The 16,123-nt window shown below is 30.3% G+C and overlaps 1 protein-coding gene across 1 annotated transcript; it reads left to right on the plus strand.

The window, feature by feature from the left end:
* Positions 1 to 1,271: 1,271 nt before the first annotated feature.
* Positions 1,272 to 7,450, plus strand: LOTGIDRAFT_55607 (hypothetical protein; the record flags this gene model as incomplete). The annotated part of the gene is made up of 3 exons (XM_009047448.1): positions 1,272 to 1,409; positions 6,901 to 6,987; positions 7,283 to 7,450. Coding segments are annotated over 3 exons (393 nt in total), but the record flags the coding sequence as incomplete, so codon positions are not given.
* Positions 7,451 to 16,123: the final 8,673 nt, after the last annotated feature.

Here is a 16,123-nt window from a genome sequence, read left to right on the forward strand (position 1 = left end):
CTTACCTTTCACCTCCAATAAAGCAACACAGGCCTGAAATCTAGGAAGAGAAATATAAGACAAATTCTGAAATAAGATTCATATGTCAATAATTATAATTCGGCTAGCTTGCTATGTTAATTACTAATTACAGAGAACTCAATTTGAGATGAGCTTTGATTGTAGGTCTTATTCCTAGTTGGAATTCGTATTAAATATTACAATGCAAAGACCCACTGTTAGCATGAAGGAACTAAGTAAAAAGTCAACTTGAACCCTGATTGAATTTCTTTAGACAACCATTTTTTAAAGAATAGCTCTTTTAATGATCAAGGTGAAAAAATGCGTGGCTTACAAAAATGACCCTAAGTAATGTTGCATAAGATTGTCTTTTAATTTCTGTGATCTGTTTTTTTCTGTTTGTATATTATGTTTCTGGCATGGATTCTATCTTGTTTTGTAACTACAGTCCTGACTCTACTTTCAGTTTCAGTTTTATTTGTAATTGTTGTGTGCATAGGTCAGCATTTTGCATCTTTTTCAGTTAAAATTACATGGTTGATATTTCTTTCTCCTTTTAAATTGTTGTGTTTTCAGTAGAAATAAAACGATTTTACTAACAGCTTCGAATTAAAAGTTATAATTTATTTAAGGGATTGTAAAGAGGTTTTTATAGATTTTTGATATGTATCAGGGACACTGATAGCTTCAATTTGCACCATTCCAATTTTCATTCCGACGGCTGTTAGTTTTAGTGGAATTGCAAGAACCACAGACGTCGGAATGAAACTTGGAATGGTGCAAATTGATGATATCAGTGTCCCAGATACACATAAAAAATTTAGAAAACCTCTTTAAAATCCCTTTAAATTCTCCAACAACCATAGTCTGAGAAACCCTGAATTTTAATTGATTCTCGCCTAGGAAAGGAAGCTTTAAGTTGTTAGACAAGATGAGAGATCATAATATATTCACGGTTATGTTATGATCACCAAATTAGATTTAATCAGAGTTATGTTCTTATCTAATAAACATACAATGATTTCTTGTTTCATGAGTAACAACATGTTTCAGGGTCTGTTTTCATATTTCTATATTTCTAGTATTTGTATTACTAATATAATTATTAAAATACCATATTATCAAAATATTATTTCAACATGAACTTCATAAGCAAATTTTAAGGTTATTTTTTTTTCTTGAACTGAGTTTTTCTTCAACAGCAAACATGAATTTTTCATCAAACATGAATGTTTCATCTTTCTCTGATTGTTTTAGCACAAATTCGAAATCCTGATAATCCTGAAGTCTTAATTGAGGGAGTGTTATTCCGAGCACGTTATTTGGGGTCAACACAGCTGATATCTGAAGGTCAACCATCAAAAGCTTTACGAATGATGCAAGCTCAGGAAGCTGTTGGTAGAATCAAGGTAATTATCCATTATTCTTGAAACTTTATTGATTCAATAGTGTCATTAATAAGATACATGTGTATGCATTATCATTTATCATCAATGGTTTCATTCAATGATTATTGATTTTCAATTTCATTATCATAGGAAATATTAAAAAAAGCATGTATTAAAAATAAATGGACAGATTTGTACTCTGATGCAATTACAATTGTATTGTGATATAAGTACAATAGTAATGGTAATAACATAATTACAATTGTAAAGTTATGAAATTACTAGTAATAATGGTAATGTAATTACAATTGTAAAGTTATGAAATTACTACAGTAATAATGGTAATGTGATATAATTACAATTGTAAAGTGATGGAATTACAATAGTAATGGTAATGTGATATAATCACATATTTGCAAAGTTATGAAATTACAATAGTAATAATGGTAATGTGATATAATTACAATTGTAAAGTGATGGAATTGTAATGGTAATGTGATATAATCACAATTTGTAAAGTGATGCGAAAGTAAAGTAATTGTAGTTTGTAATGAGATTTGACTGCTACAGTGATTGCAATGGATTATAATTGCAATAGTAATGTGACTGTTTTCAGCTGATGTTGAAAGTGGTGTTCATTATGATAACACCATTACCCATTGATTCAAGCAATTTTTTAAAGAAAATTGGCTCTGCTACTAGAAATACTCAAAGGAAATCACAATGAGTTGAAATATTTTTTTAAACAATGTTTTCTTAAAGTACTGTACAAAAAGTAAAGACATAAATTAAATGAAAAAGCTTGATTAAACCAGTAAATTTAACTTTTCTAGATATGAACTTGGCGAAAGTAACCAAGTGTCTTATGTTCCATTTCCCACTAGAGTTTCTATATATCAATTGATAACAGTTTTGTCTTTATAGATTGGACTTGTTGTATGGGTTTTTATCACCTTTGATATTATACTTCATATGGTTTCTTTATAGAATTTCTGATCTAATTCTTTCGTGCTAAATTGACAGTGAAACCATACTGGTTCTATATCCAGAACAATTTAAGTTTCATTAATCCACAACAAATAATACGCTTATGTCTCAAATTTGTCAGTAATATTCTTATGGCATCGCTATAAATGGACTTAAGTATATTAATCTAAGAAGTTCATATTGTGGAAAGTTTCTCTTCACATTGATTTTGGAATGAACTGGCTCTAATATTGCATGTTTCTGCGCTTGACTTCCAATTTTTAATCAGATGTCTGTGCTTCCTACAATTCCATTAAAAGTAAGTGTTTGTTGATGTCACTAATCATAAAGGGCCATATGTCAAAAAGCATATTTTGCGATTAGTAAACACTTAGTTTAGATGGAATTGCAGAAACCACGGATGTCTGACTGAAAATTGGAATGGTGCAAATTTATGCTACCAGTGTCCCTAATACACATAAAATTTTTAGAAATCACTTTTTTTTTAGCTCTCCAAAATAAATATTTTTTTTGTCACACCCTTGTCCCACCAAAATGATTCCAGTCCCTCTTTTTCTCTAGTTTTAATATCTTGTATCACTGTTGCTAAGGACATCAGTATTTGTGTTCTGGAAAAGCAGAAAGGAGTTAAAAAAAAACCCATGAAATTTGGATTTGAATTTCTTTTGACATCATTGTAGCCCAATCTCACATGTTGTGAAACTTTAAAGTTTACCATGCTTTAATCACATGTAAGGTTGTATTAATATAATATATTAATAAATAAAATAATTATTAATCAAATTTTTAATTGTAAATCTAACCATTAGGCCTCGGTAAGTTTAATTGGTGTATGTTGTCAAGTGCAATTATCAAAATTTATTATTATTTGTCTGTGTTTGTAGTTAATTTATTTTGGTATTCACAATGCATGACGTGTTTTGTCACTGAAGACACTATTGGATATGATAAGAAACTATGTATGTTTCTAACACTCAAACATAGTTTATAACCATTTTGAATCTCTTCTTCGACTTTATAAGTCACATTTAAAAAAAAATATATTTCTACTTTGCCTTCAAATCGCATTTAAAAAATAGAAATAGTTTTAAATTTGAAATTTTTAAAGGCTTTGTTGAAATATTATTACCTTTATCAAAATTGCAATAGTGATTCAAAATGGTTCTGAACTACGTTCGTTTTTGTTATTTCCATGTAAGAACCATACATAGTTTGGTATGTACTGGAAATATGTTGAAATTATTAGTATAGTACCGTATTTAAAGATTGATTGTAATGTAGACAGCATGTTGTAGACTAATAAAGTTTCACAAAACATTTTATATTTCTATTATATATTCTCTTCTGCACAACTTTTTTTTCATTATACTTTAATGTCAAGGTAATATGTCATTTTGTAATCAGTAAGCCAAAAAGATTTTGTTTGTTGATGTTAAGGCATATTCTCTTGAAGAAAATTATTTTCCATATATTTTAAAGCTTTTATATCTAAGATTTCACTACTATATATGTATTCAGTACCGTAAGGGAAAAAATGATATTCCAATGTTTTGCACCTTGGTTTGAAGACAATAGGCTTGTCTATGAAAATATGATATCTCTGTAATTAACAGTTAGTTTGCGTTGATGTTGACCATTGGAAGTGTGTTTATTCCAATTGTGTCAGTACATTTACACTTATTAGCAACATTAAAAAAAAAACTTGGCATGACTATTTTGTTTAGTTTCACTTGTATGGAAGGGAATCGTTGCCAAAATATTCAAGATTTTGACTTTACAAAGTCTTATTTCCACTTTTACAAAATACATCTTTTTGAAATCAAAGTCAACCATCTAATTACAAAGTTAAGAAATTCTTAGGACAATCTAACAGTCAAAATTTAAGTGGAGGTTTTGTTTTCAAGTCTGACTTAAAAACATTTGACAACGATTCCCCTCCATATACTTGTTTCCATGTGTTATTCTCTTAAGCTTGCATATACTATCATTTATTTACAACTTCCTTTATCTTGTTAAAGTCTTTTTTTGCAATATATTGATTATATTTTCTATTTAATTCTATGGTTATGTTACCATAAGTATAATTATGATATTTGATGCATGTGTAATCTATAACACCGTTGGCATTAAAAGGACAGATGCGACTATTTCTATTGATGTCTTTTCTATGTATAGCAGTGTTTCAAGGACAGACGACTTGTCTGTTTAACTTTCAAACGTGGATAATTCTGGACACACATTGATTTGAAGGCTCAAATTTCGACAGTGAGCTGTGAACACTATTACTGATTGGCTTAGCTAAAAAATTCTTGTGTCTGAGACTAAGGTATGATGGGTAAAAAAAAAATGGCGCACTGTCCCTTTAATTATTACATTTGAATCATATAGAAAGCACAGTATTTTATTGAAATTGTTCCCAAAACCTTTATTTAGAACTAGGACATTATGGCCAACTGTCTGACCACATTGTTTGCTTAACTAAATATATTTTGCTATTTTTAACCTTACATACCCCCATACTGAGAAAATTCAAAATTTATATTCAATATTTTACACAAAAAAAGAAAAATATTGTTTTTTATATTTAAGAAATTGATTAAACCCTCCGACTTAAGGAATAAATAGCAAATATTGCACATATTGAATATATTTTGCAAGTTTGATTCAGTATCGAATGTGGTCAGAGATCAGAATGTCATTTTTTTAGAATTTTAAAGTATGCTAATATTTAAAGATGTAGGCTGTAAAATGTTTATGTTGAAATGCATGAATTGTTAACCATAATCCTATAATAAATATTAATCCCTCACTTTCAGACGTTGGGCACCTTACATTTTGGTGATAAATTCCAGGTACTTTGATATTTTGATATTTAAGTTTGTTTAAAACTATAATGGCCTTTTTTCTGTCCATCAGGTATATTAAGTATGATGAGACTCCTGAATTAGCTCAATTTTGTCATAAAAGTAAAATATCAAAGTGATATTGAAGACATTGACATTTTTGTCAAGTCTAATATTGGTACAGAGTTAGGGCTGGGCAATATATTGGTATTATGATATATACCGGTACCAGTAAAGCCACTTATATATCATTGGTAATATTATCTGATTAAGAATTTCTGCTATATCTCCTTATCATGATATACATAGTATTTATCATGATATATATATATAGTATTTATCATGATATATATAGTATTTATCATGATATATATAGTATTTATCATGATATATACATAGTATTTATCATGATATATATAGTATTTATCATGATATATATAGTATTTATCATGATATATATAGTATTTATCATGATATATATATAGTATTTATCATGATATATATAGTATTTATCATGATATATATAGTATTTATCATGATATATATAGTATTTATCATGATATATATAGTAATTATCATGATATACCTTTAAATTTTTGAAACAGATGTATTCCATTGGTACTATGAGTGAGTTCTTTTGAAGACATTTATGGATTTTCTTATGTTTTAAACCTTTTGAATGATAAAAGCAACATTTCATTTTGAAAAGCAGTGAAAACCATTGTTACGTGAGATATATATATATTGTGATATATTAATGCTATATATCGTGATATCCAATCAAACTGATATCACCCAGCCCTATACCAATTTATAGTCCGTGGGATGGCCATATCGTATCACAAAGTATATCACAATATTATGACATGACATATGTCAGATTGTCAAAATGACATAAAAATTGCAGCTGTGTGGGTGAATCTCTTGGGTGTCTCCTGTTTTTGTGATATTTATTTTTTGCAGTACATATTTTTTAATCTCTTAAAAGGTCTGAAATCAAAAAACATAAAAAAGGCCATGTTAATTCGTAGCTCACCAGATATTTCATGTTTCAACTTTTGAAAAAATGGATAGTATGTGATGTCATATCAGCTCTCGAGGCCTCCTAGTATCTTAAATTGCAAAAAAAAATGGAAATTTTTTTGTCATATAAAATACTAATTGGAAGCCATGTTTTTAAATTTAATATATGTTCGCTTGTTACACTCAAAAAATCTTCAAACTTTGAAACAATGTTCTTGGAAGAAACAGCTGGACTTTAAATGTTGCTGTTGAAGTTTGATTCTCAGTTCCAACTGTTCCAATTTCTTTTCTGATTCTGTAATGCCAGGAAAATTTTCCAAAGAATCAGATATTGAAGTTTTTTTGTGGAATCACAAATTGTGAGTGCGAAATCAGAATGGTGAAAACCTAGCTTGAATTCCTTTTAAATAAAACAACAATTTTAATTTGCATGGTTTTACTTTAGTCAACTGAATCAGATAACAGCATGCCTTATAGAATAGCTATGTTATTATAATGTTTTTAGCTAATTTTACATGGAGAAAACTAACATCTTATTCTCCAAGCTTGAGAAGCTTTGCGCTTCTTTGCTATACAGAGCTGAAATTTGGTGGTCAGAGTGTTTGATTCAGCTGAAAGTTTTATAAAGTGTAGTTATTTCAATGTATATTATATTACAGGCACCAGAAGGAGAAAATCAGCCTAGTACTGATGTAGACTTATTTGTATCTACTGAGAAATTGATGGTACTAAATACAGATTTACAGGTAAATAAGTCTTTAAAATGAATTTGGTCAAATTGTTTGCACTGAGGTGTGGGATTCCCAATTTTATAAAGTCAATACCTTTGGAAAGCTCTACCTCGAACGAGCTGCTTAATCCAACCTTTGAACTTTTGTTGGATATAGGAAGCATTCTTACTGATACTAACGTTAGTTCACGATTTTTAAGTTGTCTGATTCAATGTTGGTTTTTTTTTTCAAATCCAAACTCAAAACATGATTCCATGGGTCCGTATGATTAATCTGTTAAACTGGAAATCAAACTATGATTATGTTACAGGAGATAATGATGGATCATTCATTAAGAACTATTAGTTATATAGCTGATATAGGTGATGTATTAGTATTAATGGCTAGAAGACGTTTAATTACCAGTCCTGGTGAAGGTCCCAACAGACGACGTCAAGCTAAGATACTTTGTCATGTCTTTGAGTCAGAGGAGGTGAGTTGAATCGTTAATTAGAATTTCTTTATCCAGTTTATCCAGATAGTCTATGACCATGGGGCTAAAAATATATTACACTTCAATTTCACAAAATATTAATCCAAAATGGTTCTGATCATTTGATTGGTCATGAGAATTCAATTTAAATTGACCAATCAGTTTACTATATTGTTGTGTTGTTTTGTGTTTTTTTGTGAATTGTACTTTTGAACATTTTAACCAACTTTCAAATACCAAAGCATATACCAGGTACCTAAACACTCTTTAGAACAATCAGACATTTTTTGCTCTACTACATACATAAGTTGCAAATACATATAAAACAATATCCCTGCCCTTAAGTACAATCATATTTCATATACACAACATATTTAAAGATAGAATAAGTTATAAAGTGTGATTTTTTGTGTCTCATTTATAATCTTCTCGTCCAGTTTGCTTACTCCTTAGTTTGCTGATACACCTAAAGTTCTATACTGGAAAGATCATCTCCATTTTCAAAAAAGCTATTCTGTTCGAGTACCAAGTTAAACTCATCTAGTCTTAAACTGTTCTGTTGATGGCTTACATGTTTCAGTTTGTGCATGAATTGTTGATGGATCATAATGGAAATTGATCTTTTGATAGTTCCTTTCATTAACATGGCGACAGTAAGATTTTCAACGATCTGTTTCATATCAATTATGATAATTTCTCTCAATTTGGACAATATTTCCAATAACAACTAAAATATTCTCATTGTTACAATTGTGTTCAATGCATTATTTTATAGTTGGTGGAAATTTGGTCAAATATGTCTTATGACAATTTTGATAAAACAAATGCATACTTTAAAGGGATAGGTGTGCCATTTTGGGGGGATTGATTTTAGTCTTGAATATATGTTAATAGTTTTCAGAAGTACTTGAAATGTACCAAAATAACATAATTCCTTTAAAAATACTTCAAACTAGGAATTTTACTGACTATTTCTATATGTTTTTTCTATGTATCACAGAGTAACTTAAATTTACGAGTCATCATTTTAACATTCAAACACCACCAACCAATCAAATTCCTGACCTTTCCAATGCTGGGATTTTGTGATGCTAACTAAAGGTGTATTGCTAAAAGCATTAGACACTGAATACACCGTTTGTTTGTTTTTAAAATCCCAGCGTTGGAGAGAGAAGAAAATTGATTGGCAGATGAATGTTCAAGAAGGCATATTTAGACCCTAACTGAGGTAGCTAATTTGAAAATAAAAGCTAATCAAAAACGGAATGGAAGTTTGGTCTAATTTTATTTAAGACTGCCTTCCAAGCAACCATGCTGTAGTTGGTAGATATTGCCTTTCTTTGCAAGTCATCTTTTATTTCCTAGTGCTCAAGTATAATTTGTAAATTCCAATTTATTGTATTGTTGAAAGGAATAATAAAAACACTGGCTTTATTTCTGGAATCAATATTAAAATATTTGCTATAAGTCATAAAAGCAGAGAAGTCATTGATTAAAGAATAATAATAACTCCATCATGGAAATAGATCACAAGACAAAAATATAGATTTCTTTGTTTTTTATCTATATTAGTCGGTTTCTTTCTTCTGTTCTCCACCCCTATTATTATCTCTCTTCATAGATTTTTCTTGTAAATGTGACAATGTGATGGGACATGATAAGCTGTTTTGTCGTGTATTAGTCAGTCATAGTGTATTAGTCAGTCGTTTTGACCAGACTGTCAGCTACTGTGAAATTACCAACTATAACTGATCAAATCTTGGCCTGAGGGAAACACAGACACTACAAATGCAATCAATGACTGTTCCAATCGTTTAACCTCTTATTATTATTCCATTTTAACTTTCTCATTTCTCTTCTGCCTTTCTTCCTAAATATATTGAAGACGAGAAAATTGGATTTATTTCTGTAGAACTAGTTTGGTAATAATTGACAATAAAGTGCCAACTGAATAATGGCGGGAAAATTCAATAAACACCTTTATGCAATAAAAGGCATAATGAAGCTGTCAAACTAGATATGTAAATAAATTGTATTTGAGCAATCAAGTTGGTCCTACAACTATTAGTAATGCTAAATGCTTTCAACTTGGTTGTACTGACAGTGTAACACAAGTTAATGACTTACAGAGCAATAAAGTTGATTTGTTGCTTTGTTTAGTCAAACTGTACTGACTGTACAACACAAGTTAATGACTTAAAGAGCAATAAAGTTGGCACATACAACCACAAGTTGATTTGTTGCTTTGTTTAGTCGAACTCAGACTGTACTGACTGTACAACACAAGTTAATGACTTACAGAGCAATAAAGTTGGCACATACAACCACAAGTTGATTTGTTGTTTTGTATAGTCAAACTGTACTGACAGTGTAACACAAGTTAATGACTTACAGAGCAATAAAGTTGATTTGTTGCTTTGTTTAGTCAAACTGTGCTGACTGTACAACACAAGTTAATGACTTAAAGAGCAATAAAGTTGGCACATACATCACCAGTTGATTTGTAGCTTCGTATAGTCAAACTGTGCTGAATGTACAACACAAGTAAATGACTCACAGAGCAATAAAGTTGGCACATACAACCACAAGTTGATTTGTTGCTTTGGTTAGTCGAACTCAGACTGTACTGACTGTACAACACAAGTTAATGACTTACAGAGCAATAAAGTTGGCACATACAAGTGACACCTTTGCTTAAGTTTTCAGATAAAAAATTTGGTCATAAAGTTTAGATCTGTTTTGATAAAAAAAATCTGTATAAGCAAGACAATTCCATTAATAAAATTAGTCAAAATTGTAGAGTAGTGGACTGCTCTAAAGAGAAGTATCATCAAGTGTTTCAAAAAAGTAAGCATAAGCATGTAGATTAATATGGGTGTATTTAGTACAGAAGATTTCATATCAACTTGTTAATATTATGTAGTGTTTTTTTAATGTTATAAACTACCTTGTCAATCAATAGCTTCTATTGTCTTTCCTATATTGATTCATAAATTAATGACACAAACTTCAAAGGAAAGAAAGTTAACAAGTCTCAATAAAGCTGATAGTTATTAAAGTCATATAGTCATCTATTCCCTCCCTGAACGACAGTAAAACTACAGTACCATTGTGTAGAAAATAACAGAAACATGAGTCTGAACTGTTAATCAAAAATGAAAATTGGATGCAACTGGCAAATCAAATATGAATTGTCAAAGAAAGATAATAGAAAATTTGACTTTGGTTTGTGCTGTAACCGAATTAACCATAGTCACTTTGGGTTTTATCAAATTACCAGAAAAAAGTCCTGAATAACAGATGCAAAATTAAACTTGACATCTTTTGATAGTCTGCTTTAGTTACAGTGTTTAGCTGCTATGCTTAAAATTCAACGACTCTGTTCCTTCAACGCTCAACAAGGAAGATTTTTTCTTGTCTTATTTATATGGTAGAATATTGATTTCATTTTGTGTCACTTGTTGCACTTGATGTGAAAAAAAAATTAATTCCACCCCTTTTTGTTCTGTAGTAAAAGAAATGATTTTCTTTCTGTCAATGAAATTGAATATATCTGAATCAAGGCCGTGAGTATATGGTTACCTTTATCATCTTATCAAATTTATGATCAGATTGTGCTATCTTACAACAAAGAAATTACCTGGAATAGTCTATTGTAGGAAGACTGAACTAGCGAGGATCTCATTGACAGGGAATCCATATGAGAGTGTCCTGGTGTTCATTTACAGATTAAAGAGGGCATTATAGTCATGTTGTAATGTGGGAATACATCAGGACACTTTTGGAAGTGAAAGTAGAATAAATTTTAAAAACTTTATTGCCCAAGAGGGGTCCATGGCCCAAAAATTGCCACCTCAACACCCCACACAGCCATGTAAATTGTCTCAAAAACTCATAAACTTAGAGATGACATAATCTAGTGAATTGATTCAGGTTGTTGATTCAGCTGAAAGTTCACTACCTACACAATATCTGCTGATATCTGTAGTCAATATCACAAACATGGAGTCAATATTTAAAGATGGTATTCGATGACAATTTCTCTCAAATGTTTTGGAACATTCTAACCTGATCAATGGCCTTTTGTTAATTAGCATCAGTTTCCTGAAATTTTGGTTGGTTGATTGGTAGAAGACAAATATGCTTCTAGCAAACTGTTATCGCGGACTAAGTAGTTGATGGTAGTTCTAGTAGTTTCATATTAGTTGGTAGTTGTTGGTAATTGTGGTAGTTGGTAGCAGATCTGGATCAATTGGATGGTTAAACACCGTTGGTTTGGTATTTACGAAATCATCAGAATTGGTTTGGTAGATATTGTAGTGTGGCATGAGTTACTCAATCTCTTTCATTTACTCCAAACCTCATTATGATCATGGTAATTTGAGTGGTAATGGAATGGTATTCATAGAATGCAAGTGAAGTCTGGATTTCATGCACTCCTTTGGGCCAACTTATTAGGATTAACTTGAAATGTCACAAGTAAATTCTGATTTGTAGCTGTTCATTGCTACATGAATCATTGTAAAACAGATCAACCAGTTGAAATGTTATTTTTCAAAGAAACCATTTGCATTGACATGCAAAGAAACCACACTTTGAAAATATTGACAGGAAAGTAGAGATGTTTTTTGAATAATTTTTGAATAAAAAGGCTGTAAAGGTATCAATTGACACTGGGTCACAAGTCTTGATGCAGTATTATAGGAGGCCTACTGTGTAGAATGGGATAAAAATGCTTGTTTTTACAGAGTAAGATATAGTCTATTTTGAAACCTGTTGAATGAGTATTTTGAAAGTAGTGTTGTTTTAGTTCCATTAGCACTATTTTAACAGTGTTATTGTAAGCTGTATTAAATGTTAACATTATTGATAGTAATAGGACATCTGCCTGGGGGTCTAAGAACTTGATATTTCAGTCATGAGTGTTTTAAAGATTCTTAAATTATAATATATCATCGGAATTTAATTTGATGGATTGGGTTTAGTGTAAAATCACAACCATAATATATTACATGACACATATTAAATTGTTATAAAAATACTAACACAGTTTCAATTCAATATTAATTAAGGAAAAAATCTGAAAATAGCATTATGTATATCGTCACATCAAAGGATGCTATTGAGCCAAAAGTAAAAAGAAGATATTTTTGCACTCAGTAACGTTTTAACTGAAGTTTCTGTATGTGTAACTAACCTTTTTTGGCACCAAACTTGTTTGTCTTGTTTGTTGAAATTGATGACAAGTTTAAAATTGAGTTTATTTACAGAAACTAGACAAGGTTCCATTAAAATAAATAGAAGATAGAAAATTGGATTATTGTGAAGCAAGGGTGCAGCTGGTTCTAGCTTCCTTTTAAAACAACTTCAAAACATTTCTAAGACATTTGTAAATCTGATTTTGATTGTATTTTAATTTACATGCTATCATGCAGAGTGACAGATGTGTTTTCAGACCTGAAAGCAATTGGTTTTCCTTGTATAGAATTTGACGCAGCTCAAAACAACGATTTATGGCAGAAACTTTGCAGAAAATCTTAATGTGTCCTTAATTCTGCTCGGCATGGAATGGTATATTACTCTGTTGAAATTGAAATAGAAATGTTATTTATATCAAGTTTGAAGTAGGGCTAATGAGGTTAAGAAAGAAGAATGTTCAGTGTTGCCTTTATTAATGTCACTTGGAAATAAAGAATTTAATCTCTTCTTTTTGATGAAAACCAATTTTAAGAGACATGGTGAAAATTAAATTGAGAATGATTACAAAATACTTGGTCCAATGGAAACAAAATACTTGGTCCAATGAAAACAAAATATCTTGCTCCAATGAAAACAAAATACTTGGTCCAATGAAGACAAAATACTTGGTCCAATGAAGACAAAATACTTGCTCCAATGAAAACGAAATACTTGGTCCAATGAAAACAAAATACTTGGTCCAATGATAATAAATACTTGGTTCAATGATAACAAAATATCTTGATCAAAACATCTTGATCTAATGATAGAAAAATACTTGGTCCAATTATGACGAAATACTTGGCCCATTGATAGCAAAACATCTTGATTCAATGAAAAGAAATATCTTAGTCCAATGAAAACGAAATACTTGGTCTAATGATAACAAACTACTTGGTCCAATGATAACAAAATATCTTAATTAAATGACAACAAAATCTCATTGTCAATTGATAGGAAATATCTTTGTATCAATAAAAGATGAGACCTAAACCCACATACCCTGGTTTTTTATGCAACAGAAGTTTTTGATATTTTTTGTTCTAGACCTAAGTGGGAGAAATTGCATTTAATTTGACAAAAAACATAACACATGATTTATATGATCATTATGTTTCTTACAAAAAGCCGCTCATCAGTTCCTTTAAAGTAATAAAGTAGAAATTTATTGATTAGTAAGATTGATTAAAAACTGGATAAAGTCATAGCAGTAGAAACTAGAGAGCAATTTGATATAGATAATAATAATGATATATAATTATTTAATCTATTGAATATTATAAATCTATAGAGAATAGACAAGTCCAGTAGACTTCAGCTATAATTCTACTGTTTTCCCCTCAACCAGGCTGTCATTAAAGTCATCTCTTATTAAAGAGGCAGTAGTAGAAAATTCATCCCATCACAAATTTCAATGCCTTGATGAATCAGCCCAGTTTTACATATTACTCTTTATTATTCTTAAATATATTTGACTATTTTTCAATAAACACGACTTGCATTTTTCAAACAAAAATGTCATAGAGCTAAATTTGAGAATTAAATTCAGACAAAGAATTACATTAAGACTGAATTTCCTTCACTTTGTTGTAGCAGATGACATGAAATTTATCTTTCATCATAGACTGGTAAAGCAAATGAAAACATACCTTTAAACCAACGACTGAACTTTAATTACATTACCCACCATCAGGTCATTTTTCTTTATTTCCCATCTGGGACACTACCTTTAAGACTACAAAAATCAATGACCAGTAAAATACGTCGACCTGCATTATAGAAATGAGGTGAGACTGTTCTCGTCTAACGAGTTGACGCTAATGTTATCAGCTTACTGCCACATATATTACAGAATCCTCTTAACTTTCTTTGTATGAGATAATGTTAGGCTACTTCTCTTTACATATGTCTGATGGTAGTAAAGGGCTTATTATTTTTACTTGTGATACCTTAGTTCTGTTGATTTCAACTCTTCTATCCAATCTTTACCAGTACAAAAAGTTATTATCTCGTGACTGGAACTCTTAATTTCGTCATAATTATAGACAGTGGTTATCTCATAATTCTTTCATATGAATGGATTTCTTTGAACGTTAAATTCAACTTTGATTGCATTTGAAAGACTATGAACCACTACAGTTTTAACTTGTGTTAAAAATCCTAGTATTACTTTAATATTCAGAAAGGCATTTGAAAGTCAAATCTATTTCAAATTGTACCTAGTACCTGGTGGTTAAATGGTTACAGTGATTAATGGTTACCCAAACAGTAATGCTTAAACCAGGACCTCTCTAGTTTGATATGAAATACCTTGGTTTAAACGGTTATAGTGATATTATTGGTTACCTAAACAGTAATTGGTAAATCAGAACCTCTAATTTATTTTGAAGAACCTTGATTTAAATGGTTACAGTGATTTTATTGGTTACTTCAACAGTAATGCTTAAACCAGGACCTCTCTCGTTTGATATAAAAAAAAACCCTTGGTTTAAATGGTTACAGTGATATTATTGGTTACACAAATAGTAATTGGTATATCACAACCTCTAGTTTGTTTTGAAGAACCTTGGGCTAAATGGTTATAGTGATATTATTGGTTACTTCAACAGTAGTTAGCTAACCAGGACCTCTCTCGTTTGATATTTTGAACCTTAAATGGTTATAATGATATTATTGGTTATTGGTTCAAAAGTAATTAGTAACCTAGGACCTCTCTCGTTTGATATTTAGTACCTTGCTTTAAATGGTTACAGTGATATTATGGTTACCCAAATAGTAATTTGATATTTAGAACCTTGCTTAAAATATTTATAGTGATATTAATGGTTACTTCAACAGCAGTTATCTAACCAGAACCTCACTCGTTTGATATTAAGTATTTTGGTTTAAATGGTTACAGTGATATTTTTGGTTACTGTTCAACAGTAATCAGTAAACCAGGACCTCTCTTGTTTTATGTAAAGAATCATGGTTTAAATGGTTACCCTAACAGTTATTACTTAATAGTAAACCAGGACCTCTCTAATGTGATATATAGAACCTTGGTTTAAATGGTTACCCTAACAGCTATTACTTAGTAGTAAACCAGGACCTCTCTCATGTGATATATATAGAACCTTGGTTTAAATGGTTACCCTTACAGTTGTTAGTAAACCAGGACCTCTCTCGTTTGATATTTAGAACCTTGGTTTAAATGGTTACAGTGATATTATTGGTTTCCTAAACAGTAATCAGTAAACCAATCAACTCTGATAAACTTGTGTTTGTGCCAATCATTTAACTTTATACAAACTCATTGATTTTCTTTCTCACTAAACAGATGCTTTGAAAGAAAGTTTTCTCTCGTTTCATTGCAAATGGTTTAGAGTTTTGTCATCTATCTAATCATTTTGTGGACCATGAATCAGAAATGGTGATTTAGTTTAATTGATGTTGTCTAAG

The sequence above is a fragment of the Lottia gigantea genome, assembly GCF_000327385.1.
Source record: "Lottia gigantea unplaced genomic scaffold LOTGIsca_112, whole genome shotgun sequence".
In the NCBI taxonomy this organism is placed as follows: Eukaryota; Metazoa; Mollusca; class Gastropoda; family Lottiidae; genus Lottia; species Lottia gigantea.